The sequence below is a fragment of the Spermophilus citellus genome (genome assembly GCF_964194105.1).
Source record: "Spermophilus citellus genome assembly, chromosome: 12".
Classification (NCBI taxonomy): domain Eukaryota; kingdom Metazoa; phylum Chordata; class Mammalia; order Rodentia; family Sciuridae; genus Spermophilus; species Spermophilus citellus.
In genome coordinates, this window is record NC_138198.1 from 103,406,035 (window position 1) to 103,419,035 (window position 13,001).

Genomic DNA, 13,001 nt, shown 5'->3' on the forward strand with positions numbered 1-13,001 from the left:
AAGAAAGCTTTACTTTTGACAGAATGGCAGGTAATCAATATATAAAGGAAATTATAAAATCGTCATTTTAACTGGATATGGTGGTACATGCCTGTAATCCCACCAACTCAGCAGGCTAAGGCAGGAGGATATAAGTTCAAGGTCAGCCTCAGCAATTTAGTGAGGCCCAAAGCAACTAATGAAACATTGCCTAAAAGAAAAAAAAAAAAAAGGTCTGGGGTTGTAGCTCCACTATAGAGCACTGACTAGCATGTGTGAGGCACTGGGTTCAATCCTCAACATCATATAAAATAAATATATAAGGTGATAGAGATATTGCTCAGTTGGTATAGTACTTGTTGAGCATGCACAAGGTCCTGGGTTCAATCCCTAGCACCACATTTAAAAAGAAAAACAAAATGTGTCCATCCCCAATTAATACAAAAGAGGGCTGGGGAATGTAGCTTGGTGGTATGGTATGGTAAAGCACCCCTGGGTTCAATTCCCAGTACCATGCAAAAGCAAAAGAGAAAACTACCACACAACATGGAACTTTTATTTTTAACGTAATTTCTGCACAGCAGGAGTATGAGAGTAATCTTTTTATAAATGAAAATGATGTTACTAGAAGAAATGATGACAAAAACCAAACCAGTATTTGATGTGAATCCATATTTTATGCTTCAAATACAGCCAAGAAGTTTGTTACGATCTCTTTCAGCTTTGCATCTGACTGTTCGGAGATCTTCCCATCAGTCCTATTAGGAAATAAAAGTAGATCATTAGTTCTGATCTGGACAAAAAAAAATCACTGACTGAAAAACTAAAAAGGAGTTAAGACTTTGGTATCTTAAAATTACAAAAAGAGGCCACAATTGGATTCATACCTGATATTGCCCAAGAGGGCTTGGTGTTGACTGATCACATGAGACAAGAAAGCACTCTCAAACTTGGTGATCTTGCTGGGCTCCAGTTTATCAAGATACCCCCTTACACCGGCATAGATAACGGCCACTTGTTCTTCAATAGCCATGGGAGCTAAAAAGAACAAGTAAGTTGCTCAAAGAAAATGTCATGTTACCAAAGTCGGAGAAACTTTTTCTTTCAATTACTTACATATCCCTATATCACTTTCTCTTACATACTCATTGGCCTATAACTCTACTTCAACACTCCTTTTCCCCTCCCTCCCCAATAAACAGAAGCATCACTTTCTAAGTATAACCCAAAAAAGCACTACTATAATCTGGCACTGTTAATACTATTTTGGGGGTAAATAATTTGTTGACATTTTTTGGCAAGGTAAAAAACATAGTAACTTTCTTTTTCTTCAGTCCTAGGAATGGAACCTGGAGTTTGCACATGCTAGGCAAGCACCATACCACTAAACACACCTCTATCTACTCAGATTCCTTTAAAATCTGCCAAATTCATACTCATATAGCCAAGGGAACGGGATCCAATAGGCTCTTAATTCTTGAAAATAAGAAGAATGGGCTGCAGTTGTAGCTCAGTGGTAGACTACCTGCCTAGCACATGTGAGGCACTAGGTTTGAACCTTAGCATCACATACAAAAATAAATAAAGGTATTATGTTCATCTACAACTATTTAAAAAAGAAAAAACAAAACAAACAAAAAACATGCCAGGCATAATGGTACACGTCTATAATCCCAGCAGCTTAGGAGGTTGAGACAGGAGGATTGCCAAATCCAAAGCCTGGTTTAGCAATTAGTGAGGCCTGTCTCAAAATTTAAAAAAAAATAAAATAAAGGGCTGGGGATGTGGCTCAATGGTTCAATCCCTGGTACCCCAAAAAAGAGAACCAAGTTTCCCCTTCACTAAATTTGCAGCATTTACGTTCAAATAATGATAAAACAGACACACACTGAACTCAAAGGCAGTGTTTTTGATAAAAGATAATATCCTATGACAGGTGATGTAGCTCTGTAGGTCTGGGATTACAACCAAATGACAAAACAACTCACAATACTGTCCTTGCTTCAGCAACTCAGTCAGACGCACACCACGACTCAAGAGTTGTTGAGTGGCAGCATCAAGATCAGAACCAAACTGTGCAAAAGCAGCAACCTCACGATACTGAGCCAATTCCAACTTCATGGTACCTGCCACCTGAAATACAGTAAAATTGGTATTAACAAGAGCACTGTACAAATACAGCTGATTTTGAATACTTCAAGATTTTAACCTAATACCCCTTTCTGCCAAAGTGATATAAAATTACCTGCTTCATAGCCCTAGTTTGGGCAGCAGATCCGACACGGGACACAGATAAACCAACGTTAATAGCAGGGCGGATACCTTTATAGAACAATTCTGTTTCCAAGAAGATCTACAATGCAAAAATACATATGATAGAAGGCTAAAAGAAAGAAATCAATTATATTCAAATTTAAGTAATTAAAATGCCAACAAACTGAAACCCCAAACTTGAGAGAATGCTAAGTGACTTCTCATGGTAGAGGTACCCTATCTTTGACAATCCAAACTGGCCTACATGACCTACTGCTGAATCAGGATGTGCTTAAGATTAAGGGAAAAGGGACTGGGGTTTTAGGTCAGTGGTGGAGCACTTGCCTAGCATGTGTGAGGCACTGGTTTCGATCCTCAGTACCACATATAAATAAATAAAATAAAGGTATTGTGTCCCAATAAATTTATACCGAAAGAAAGATGAGGGAACTCGGCAAGGTGGTATATGCTTGTAACTCCAACAACTCAGGAGGCGGAGACCAAATGATTGCAAGTTCAAGGTCGGCCTCATTAACTTAGCAATTAGCAAGACTTGTCTCAAAATAAAAAGTACTGGGGCTATGGCTAATAGTTAAGCATCAGGTTCAGTCACCATACCAAAAAAAGAAAGAACTACAAGGGAAGTGTTATCATCTCTGGGATATGCTTCAAAATTATATAAGAGAATAAAGCATACTACCCTGTGAAATGATAACTGGGTAACGAATATGTAACCCTTCATTATATTATTCTTTTATATACATTTAAAATTTTCCATAGTAAAAAATACATTTAACAAGTCAGTTCATAGATACTAGTCTAACCCAGTACCTTAGAATTAAACAAACCCTTTTTAGTTATTTTAATCATTAAATACCTGTCCATCAGTGATGGAAATGACATTTGTTGGAATGTAAGCAGACACATCACCAGCCTGTGTTTCTATGACTGGTAAAGCAGTCAAGGAGCCACCACCAAAAGAATCGTTCATTTTGGCTGCTCTCTCCAGCAGTCGGGAGTGTAGGTAGAACACATCACCAGGATAGGCTTCACGACCAGGGGGTCGGCGCAGCAACAAAGACATCTGACGGTATGCAACAGCCTATGATATAGAAGAGGGTTGTGAAGTTCTCCTAATAACCAGAAATTTCATATCAACTTCCACTGTACTGCAAACATACAAAGAGATTAAATAGTTCCTCTGACCTGTTTGGATAAGTCATCATAGATGATCAAAGCATGTTTGCCATTATCTCTAAAATATTCTCCCATAGAACAGCCAGAATAAGGAGCCAGGTACTGAAGTGGGGCAGCATCAGAAGCAGTGGCTGACACCACAATGGTGTACTTCATAGCATCTGAGGAGGAAAAAGTTTTACATTTTATGAGGTTATGGATACTGTGTTTTTATTTACTTATTTACTTTTTGTGGTAACAGGGACTGAATCTCAGACCTTGCCCACACTAGGCAAGCACTCTAACACTGAGCTACATCCTCAGCCAAGTTGTGATTTTAAATTAGACGTTACTATAATAAAAATTACTCAGTGGTAAAAAGATTTACTATTAAAAATTGCCAAACAACATCCACTTTTTAAAAAACTAACAAAACCTTTACATTTATTGGTACTTTATATTACTTTCCCATTTTTTCAACCTGTTTATTTATATTATAAAATGTAGTTCATTAGGGAGTAAACAAAATCAGTCTTTGCTAACTAGAAGTTCTAGGATTAGTAGCAATAGGCGTCAACAGAAATGGAGCTAGGTATGGTGGTGCATGCCTACAATCCCAAAGACTAGGGAGACTGATGCAAGTGGATCACCAAGTTTGAGGCCAGCCTTGACAACTTAAGACCCTATCTCAAAAAAAAAAAAAAAAAAAAAAAAAAAAAAAAAGTAAAAAGGAGAGCCAGGCGCAATTACACATGCAATTCCAGAGGCTCGGGAAGCTGAGACAGGAGGATTCAAAGTTCAAAACCAGCCTCAGCAATGGTAAGGCACTAAGCAACTCAATGAGACTCCGTCTCTAAATAAAATACAAAAATAGAGCTGGGGAGTACCCCAGAGTTCAAACCCCAGAACCAAAAAAAGGGCTGGGAATGTAATGTAGCTCAACAGTACAGCATCCTGAGTTCAATCCTCAGTACCACAAAAAAACAACAGCAATGGGACTGAGTTCTTTTATACCTGCATCTGTAAGTCTCTTCACCAACTGGGCAACAGTGGATCGCTTTTGACCAATAGCAACATAGATACAATACAGCTTCTTCTTTTCATCAGATCCATCATTGAAACGTTTCTGGTTAATAATTGTGTCAATAGCAATGGATGTTTTCCTTAAGAAACAGTAAACATAAATGTTACTAAACCATCTCACTCCAGTAAGATTGGCAGCCACTATGAATTCAAACAACAACAAGTGCTGGCGAGGATGTGGAGAAAAGGGTACACTTGTACATTGCTGGTGGGACTGCAAATTGGTGCGGCCAATTTGGAAAGCAGTTTGGAGATTCCTGGGAAAGCTGGGAATGGAACCACCATTTGACCCGGCTATTGCCCTTCTCGGACTATTCCCTGAAGACCTTAAAAGAGCATGCTACAGGGACACTGCCACATCGATGTTCATAGCAGCACAATTCACAATAGCTAGAATGTGGAACCAACCCAGATGCCCTTCAATAGATGAATGGATAAAAAAAATGTGGCATCTATACACAATGGAGTACTATGCAGCAATAAAAAATGACAAAATCATAGAATTTTCAGGGAAATGGATGGCATTAGAGCAGATTATGCTTAGTGAAGCTAGCCAAACCCTAAAAAACAGATACCAAATGTCTTCCTTGATATAATGAGAGCAAGTATGAACAGAGCAGGGAGGAAGAGTAGGAAGAAAAGAGTAACATTAAACAGAGACTTGAGATGGGAGGGAAAGGGAGAGAAAAGGGAAATTGCATGGAAATGAAGGGAGACACTCATTGCTAAACAAAATTACATATAAGAGGTTGTGAGGGGAATGGGAAAATAAACAAAGAGAGAAATGAATTACAGTAGATGGGGTAGACAGAGAAGATGGGAGGGGAGGGGAGGGGGGATAGTAGGGGATAGGAAAGGTAGCAGAATACAACAATTACTATTAGTGCATTATGTAAAATTGTGGATGTGTAACTGACGTGATTCTGCAATCTGCATTTGGGGTAAAATTGGGAGTTCATAACCCACTTCAATCTAATGTATGAAATATAATATGTCAAGAGCTTTGTAATGTTGTGAACAACCAATAAAAAAATGTAAAAAAATTAAAAAAAAAAAGTTACTAAACACTTCAAAGGATTTTACTAGTACTAAAATTTTACTTACTAATCTTCATATCACATTCTACTGTCCCAGTATAGCCAGAGCATTTATCATTCCAAAATGAAAAAGTAATCTTTATATAAAGCAAATTTAGCTAGAACTTTTAACAAGCTTAAGTCTTTACCCAGTCTGTCTGTCACCAATAATCAGCTCACGTTGACCACGTCCAATTGGCACCAAGCTATCCACAGCCTTAATGCCAGTCTGCATTGGTTCCCTCACAGAGATTCGAGGAATGATTCCAGGGGCTTTCAGGCCCACTCGCCTACGGATCTTGGAACCAATTGGACCCTGTAAAAAATAAACAAACAAGCCTGTGTTTTAGCTACTGAAGGAGGCTAAAAAGTGAGCCCAAGAGTTCAAGATCAGCCTGGCCAACACAGCAACACCCCATCTCAAAAAGAGAAACAAATTAAGAAATAATATTTTTAAAATAAAAAGGAGCCCCCAGAATAATCAATTATGGTGATTGTTAGAAGCTACAAACAGATCTAATAAACTTCAAACCTACCTTTCCATCAATGGCATTACCAAGGGCATCTACTACACGACCCAACAGCTCCTCGCCAACTGGAACATCCACAATGGCTCCTGTCCTCTTAACAATATCTCCTTCCTTAATTAGTTTATCATTCCCAAACACGACAACACCAACATTGTCTGGTTCCAAGTTCAGAGACATACCCTTACAATTGAAAGACAAAATTTGAACATCAGTAAAAATGTATACACTGAAGATAAGAGGGGTCAAAATGGTAAATTTGGCTCTACAGTCTTCTATATCAAGAGGCTCTTTATCCACAGCAGATCTTATAAAACTGCCCCTATTATTTTCTTTTTTCCCCCTAGAGAACCCATGACTCCCACAACTTTTATTGCCATTGCACTGGCCAATTAGGCTCAACCTAATACAAAGTTGACTTGTATCATCAGAACTTCTGATAGCTACACCACTATCAATAATACAAAGTCACCAACTTTCAACTTTACACCAAAAATTAATTTAATTGAAGTTATCAAATGCTTTTGGAAAAAAACAGGACCTGGGTTTGATCCCCAGCATGTGAGGGAGTTTAAAAAAAAGAAAGAAAGAAAGAAAAGAAACAACCAGATTTGAACTTACTGACATTTGGGCAAAGGTTCACTAAAATTTTATATTTTGGAGTCAGTGTGATTAAATCTGTTACCTCACTACAAAACCTTGTAACACTATTCTCTTGCCAGGTACAGTGGCACATGGCTGTCATCACAGCTATTTGGGAGGTTAAGATAAGAGGAATACAAGTTTGAGGTCAGCCTGGCAATTTTTTTTAAAAAAGGGCTAGGGATACAGCAAAGTGGTAGAGTGCTTGTCTTGTATGCAATAGGCCCTGTGTTCCATCCCAGTAGTGCCCCCCGCCCCCGTCAAACACACACACACACACACACACACACACAAATACCTTTCTAATCCATAATAACAAAGATGGGGGGGCCCGAGGCAAATTGAGACTTAGAAGTTTTTGACAAATATTACACTGCCATAAAGAAAAATGAAATTATGGCATTTGCTGGTACATGAATGGAACTGGAGAATATAATGCTAAGTGAAATAAATCAGTCCCCCCCCAAAACAAAGGCTGAATGTTCTCACTGGTATGTGGATGCTAACCCACAATGAGAAAGGGGAATTATGTATAAGAGTTCATTGGATCAGACAAAGGGGAATAAAAGGAAGGGGGGAGGGTGGATGGGAATACAAAAGACAGTAGAATGAACTGGACATAACTTTCCTGTGCCCATGTAACTCCACATCATATACAACCACAAGAATGGGATCCTAATTGGAATGGGTTGCACTCTATGCATATATGTCAAAATACACCATTATCAGGTATATCTAAAGTCAACAAATGAAAGTTTTAAAAAATCTTACACAATCTCTGGAATTGAGAAAAACTAGATCCTAAAATACCAAAATATTGATTTTTAACTTACCTTTAAGCCTGAAGAAAACTCTACCATTTCTTCTGCTTGAACATTCCTCAGCCCATGAACTCGGGCAATACCATCACCAATACTTAAGACACGCCCAGTTTCTTCAAGGTCAACAGAGGTATCAGCTCCAAGAATACGCTCTTCAAGAATAGAGGACATCTCAGCAGTGCCTAAGAGAGAACAATTAAAATAAATAAATAAATATATATATATATATACACACACATGGTCCTAAGATCTCAAAACCCATTTCCCAACAAGAAAGTTTTGTGATCATAATAATCAAATTACAATCTAAAATGTAACAAAAGACTCTAAAAAAGTTGGATATTGACCACTATGAAAATGAGAAATTCAACTGGGTGCAGTGGCACACGCCTATAATCCCACTGACCCAGGAGGATAAGGCAGGCAGAGTGCAAGTTCAAAGCCAGCCTCAGCAACAGTGAGGCACTAAGCAACTCAGTGAGACTCATCTTTAAATACAAAATAGAGCTGGGGATGTGGCTCTGTGGTCCAAAGCCCCTAAGTTCAATTCCCAGTACCCACCATCCCAATAAAAAAAGAAAATGATTCAAAGCCATGTACTCCACAAGTCAAATGTAAAACAGGCAAGAAGTTAACAAAAAAAAATGGGAGTTCATAACCCACTTGAATCAAAGTGTGAAATATGATATATCAAGAACTATGTAATGTTTTGAACAACCAACAATAAAAAAAAAATAAATAAAAAAAAGAAGTTAACAAAGCTAAACATTTTGGTTTAATTTCTTTTTTGTGGTACTAGGGATGGAACCCAGGGTCTCAAGCAAGCTAAGCAAGCACTCTACTACTGAGCTACATCCCTAGACCTTTAAGGGTCTTTTTTTTTTTTTTTTTTTTTTTTTTTAATTTTAAGACAGGGTCTTAACTAAGTTTACCAGGCTAGCCTCAAACTTGTGATCCTCCTGTCTCAGCATTCTGAGCAGCTGGGATTACTGAAATGTGCCACCACACCTGGTCCTCTAGTTTAATTTTCAAAGAACCTATACCTATGTTGAAACCTACATTTCTGGCTGAAATCCATACAAAACATGAATGTGTTTTATGGCTTGGGGTTGGGTTTAGTTCAGTGGTACTTGCCTAGAATGTGCAAAGCTATGTATGGTGTGATCCCCAGCATTAAAAGAAATTTAAAGATTCAAAACAGCATATGTATAAAACACAGAGCACTTAGACAGGTGCAGTGATATATGCCTGTAACCCAGCTACCCATGAGACTAAAGAAAGAGGATCACAAGTTTAAGGTCAGCCTCATCAACTTATCAAGACCCTAACTCAAATTAAAAAAAAAAAATGGTGATTTAGCTTAGTGATAGAGTGCTTGCCTAACATGTGTGCAGGCCAGGGCTCATCCCCAATATTAAAAAATAAAATAAAATAAAAAGGACAAAAAGCCCTAAACTACACATGTCCAAAGAAATTCCCCAACCTATAGCATATTCTTATACTCACCTCCCTATTTCTCTATTGCATTTGCAACTTGCAAATTCAGACTTCCAGGTATAAAGGAGTGGCCACTGCCTTTGAAAACATATCAGTAAGAACTGCTCATTATTTTCTAATGCTTTTAGGTGAGGAAAAAGAACTCCTTCCTAAATCAGAAAGGGTACCTACTGCAATGTCCTTGTTTTTGCACAAGAATTACCAGAACAAAGAAGCTGTACTAATAAATAAATATATAACTAGAGTTCATTTCAGTAGAACAACAGAACCTATATCAAGACAAAGCTAAAAGGCAAATAAGTGTAAGAATCTGGGATTCTGTAGTAACTAAAAATGACAGAAAAAGGAAAAAAAAAAAGCCCAACAGTTATACAATCTTTGTAAATTATATTTTCATTTAATGATAAGGTGGTAAGTGTGGTGCACAGACTTACCAATCTTCTGAAGATGGGTATTAGAGGCATGGAGGTTCCTTGCAGCAATGAAGGATGATCCCAAAGCATTTTTGGAGACCTAGTGCAAGAATATTCATTCATGAAACTGACAAGCTTCACAAATGCAGACATATTTTGATCAAATTATTGATAAAAATGTAAAGTATGTTTAAAATATTCTGTTTAAAATTTGAAGTGTATTATTCAGTTGAGGAAGTACCTTTAGGTATATGTTGAGTGTATAATAAAGTTCCTTTATAAAAGAATTCTTTTTAAATGGAGTCTATTTTAAAAAGCAGCTATTAACAAAGTATTTGTATCTTTCCCTTTAAAAGCAATCAGGTACTATTATTATAGCTTTAGATTTTACTTGAGTTGCAGAAATTCTAATAACTTCTTCCTAGCTGAGGACAGTGGCACAGCCTGTACCTAGTTACTCAGGAGACCAGTCTTGGCAACTAAGTGAGACCCTGACTCAAAAATTTAAAGAAGGGCTTGGAATGTAGCTCAATGACAGAGCTTCCTAAAGAACAAATCTCAATATAATCTCAATATGGTCCCAATTTTACTTTAAAGAAAATGACAAGCAAACAAAAACTGATGTTAGAGCTAAATTAAGAAACTAAAAGGATAAGGCATGTGGATCTTTTTTTTTTTTTTTCTACTGTCATGAATAAATCCTGTAGCAACCTGGACTCCTCCTCTTTCCTTCAAATTAGAATACTGTGATTGGTTACTATCAACTTTTATTTGTGTATTTGCAGTACTAAGAATTGAACACCGGGACCCTGTACCACTCAATTATATCCCCAGTTCAGCTCTTTTTATTTTGAAACAGGGTCCAGCTAAATTGCTGAAGCTGGCCTAAAATTTGGATCCTCCTGCCTCAGGCTCCCCAATCATTGGGATCACAAATGTTCACCACCACATCTTCAGGTCACTGTCAATTTTGAAGCTACTGCCTTCTATAGGAGGTAGATGAAAATAGTTTAAAATGTTTTGCAGCTAACAGAAAATCAAGAAGCTACCAGGCTGTTTTAGGGCAGCAAAATGGCCAGTATATTTATTTCACCTTTCAAATTCAGATTACTTCTGAGATAAAAGAGGCAAATGTGAATGCGTTTACAATAGACTTGAATTCTTGAACACTGTCCAACAATTCCTCAAACCACCAGATGAACAATTCAAGGACGAAATCTGTACACGTCAAGGAATCACAAAGCAGTCTTCGGTGAACCCGAAACAATTTGGAAACCAGCTTCATTGCTGTGATATATTGGCCACACAAAAAGATTTTTTTTTCTTCATCTGCACGATGTGCAGTCACTACTGTGCATTGAGTCACTACTGAATACTGAAACCACGACCGCTTCTGAAGAATTCAAGAAACGTGTGCTTTGCTCTGAACGGACCTCCGACTAGAGGTAAAATGCTGGGTCCTGCTGACCTTCACACAATGTCAGGCTCCCCTGACTCGCTTCAGCAAGAGCTGACAGCAGTCCTCTGACCTTCAGAGTACCAGATGGGGACAATCAGCCGGAAGGAGCCCCAGAGCCGTCCTCTGAGAAAGCTAGCACCCAACTTCTGACCTTCACCCAAGGCCTCTGCTCCGGCCGCTCTAGGCCCAGACTAGAATCCTAAGGAGACCCCCATATCGCGGCAACATCGAGGTCACTAACTCCCCGGCACCACTCTGCACCATTTCGCATGGATGGCAAGCAAAATGACCCTTCTGTCGCTCGCCCACCCGCCCAGCCGAGCTGCCACAGTGCAAGATGGCGGCGTCCGCCACAACCCTTCAGTCTCGCTGCAGAGTTCCAGAGCCAGCACACCGCCACCCGCTGCCGCCCCGCTCCAATCCGCGGCGCTCACCAGCCCGGCCCGCCGAGGGAGGGCGCGGGCCACGGCCGCGGCGACGCGCACGGACAGCATCTTCGGTTTCTGCTCAGGCGGTTCCTCTGCAGCCGCAGCCTCCGGACTGACTGGGACAAAATGGCCGAGCGCCGAGGAAGGTCAATGCAGCCGGCCCACCTGATCCGGAAGTACCGCCCCTCGCTTCACCGGATGCGAATCTGCTTTTCTGAGTGTGAGGGGTGGGTTTCTTTATTTTTTAAGTATTCTTTTTATTTTTTAAGCTGAACCCTCAAAATGAATGAATCGCCTGTTGCCAGCTTCGGCTCAGCATTCATTGTACAATTATTTTAGTATTTCCAGTTGACCTTGTGGTTGCCCCGGCGACCACGTGAGTAGCGGAACCTGCAGAGAAGCGGTTCCCAGCATCACTTTGTCTAAGGATGCACTGGCTAACCCTGAGAAGGCCAGACTGAGCAATTTATTTTTTATTATTATTATTTTTTAAGATGTTGATGGACCTTTAGTTTATTCACTTATTTATATGTGGTGCTGAGAAATGAACCCAGTGCCTCGCACTTGCTAGGCAAGTGCTCTGCCACTGAGCCACAGCCCCCCAGACTGAGCAATTTAGAGAGACCATAAGCAATTTAACAAAACTCAAAGTAAAAAGGGCTAGGGATGCCACTCAGTGGTTAAATGCCCCTAGGTTAAGTCCTCAGTACCAAAAATAAAAAACACACACACAGTATTCAGGCAGGTGTGGTAGCACACGTCTATAATCCCAGCATTCAGGAAGCTGAGGCAGGAGGATTGCAAATTCAAGGCCAGCCTGGACAACATAGCAAGACCCTGTCTTAAAATAAAAATTTTAAAAAAGTACTTTGGGGGAGGAGGAATGTAAAACAAAATTGCAGGGATGTATTTTGTAAAAAAATAAATAAGGACAAAGAACATAAAAATCATTTTCTCCATACATAGTGGTTGCACCAACTTAGTTTATTGAAATTTGCTTAGTTTACTGAAATTTAGCAATAAATTTCAACTTATTTTACTGAAATTTGCTTAGTTTACTGAAGTTTACTGAGCACAGTTGTCTTTGAAACAGAGGCCATAAAATATGGTATTGGCTAGCTAGTAAGATTCCTTTGAAAATAAAGACTTAAACATTTAAAATAGGCATAAAATTGATCTAGGAGATAGTTGGTGATAAGTCTGACCCACAGTTTCACATTAAATCGAGTATCACAGAAAGTTGATTACACAGACCTTTGAGCTCTCTGCACTTCATAATAACACAGTACACATTATAGGAGGTTGTTAGCAGCAGTATGAAGATTGAAATTCCTAATTACAACCAGAACACTTTGGTCAGGTCTAACTCTACTACCTAATCTTGGTTGTCATTTAATCCACTTATGGGTGTTTTAATGTGAAAATGGATAAAATAATTTGTGTCTACCTATTTTACAGAGTTCCTGTAAGTGAAAAAAAATATATAAAAATGTACAGAAAATTAAAAATCGCTATATAAAGAACCTCTCATAGTGTTAAATACAATGTTATGGGTTATACCTGAAGATTAGACCACAGAGGGCAGAGAGAGCAGGGAGGTGTGGCAAGGAGGGGAGGCTGCAGAGGTGAAGCCCTGACAAGCCTAGT

At 39.0% G+C, this 13,001-nt stretch overlaps 1 protein-coding gene across 1 annotated transcript; it reads right to left on the reverse strand.

Moving 5' to 3' along the window:
- Positions 1 to 514: 514 nt before the first annotated feature.
- ATP5F1A (ATP synthase F1 subunit alpha) lies at positions 515 to 11,516 on the reverse strand. Its single transcript, XM_081262809.1, has 12 exons — positions 11,361 to 11,516; positions 9,489 to 9,567; positions 7,570 to 7,739; positions 6,104 to 6,277; positions 5,717 to 5,883; positions 4,423 to 4,571; positions 3,439 to 3,590; positions 3,110 to 3,334; positions 2,225 to 2,332; positions 1,968 to 2,112; positions 867 to 1,017; positions 515 to 737 (listed from the first exon to the last, which is right to left on the reverse strand). The coding sequence occupies exons 1-12, from the start codon at positions 11,418 to 11,420 to the stop codon at positions 656 to 658; spliced, it is 1,662 nt and encodes a 553-aa protein (XP_081118935.1). The 5' UTR covers positions 11,421 to 11,516; the 3' UTR covers positions 515 to 655.
- Between the last annotated feature and the right edge of the window lie 1,485 nt (positions 11,517 to 13,001).

What these genes read in the sequence shown, in the direction of transcription:
- ATP5F1A (XM_081262809.1), bottom strand. Translation starts at nt 11,420, where the DNA reads ATGCTGTCCGTGCGCGTCGCCGCGGCCGTGGCCCGCGCCCTCCCTCGG. An exon ending in TACCCATCTTCAGAAGATTG is followed by an intron (nt 7,740 to 9,488) that starts GTAAGTCTGTGC and finishes GTTCTCTCTTAG; the next exon opens with GCACTGCTGAGATGTCCTCT. An exon ending in GAAGAGACTTACAGATGCAG is followed by an intron (nt 3,591 to 4,422) that starts GTATAAAAGAAC and finishes TTTCCTCCTCAG; the next exon opens with ATGCTATGAAGTACACCATT.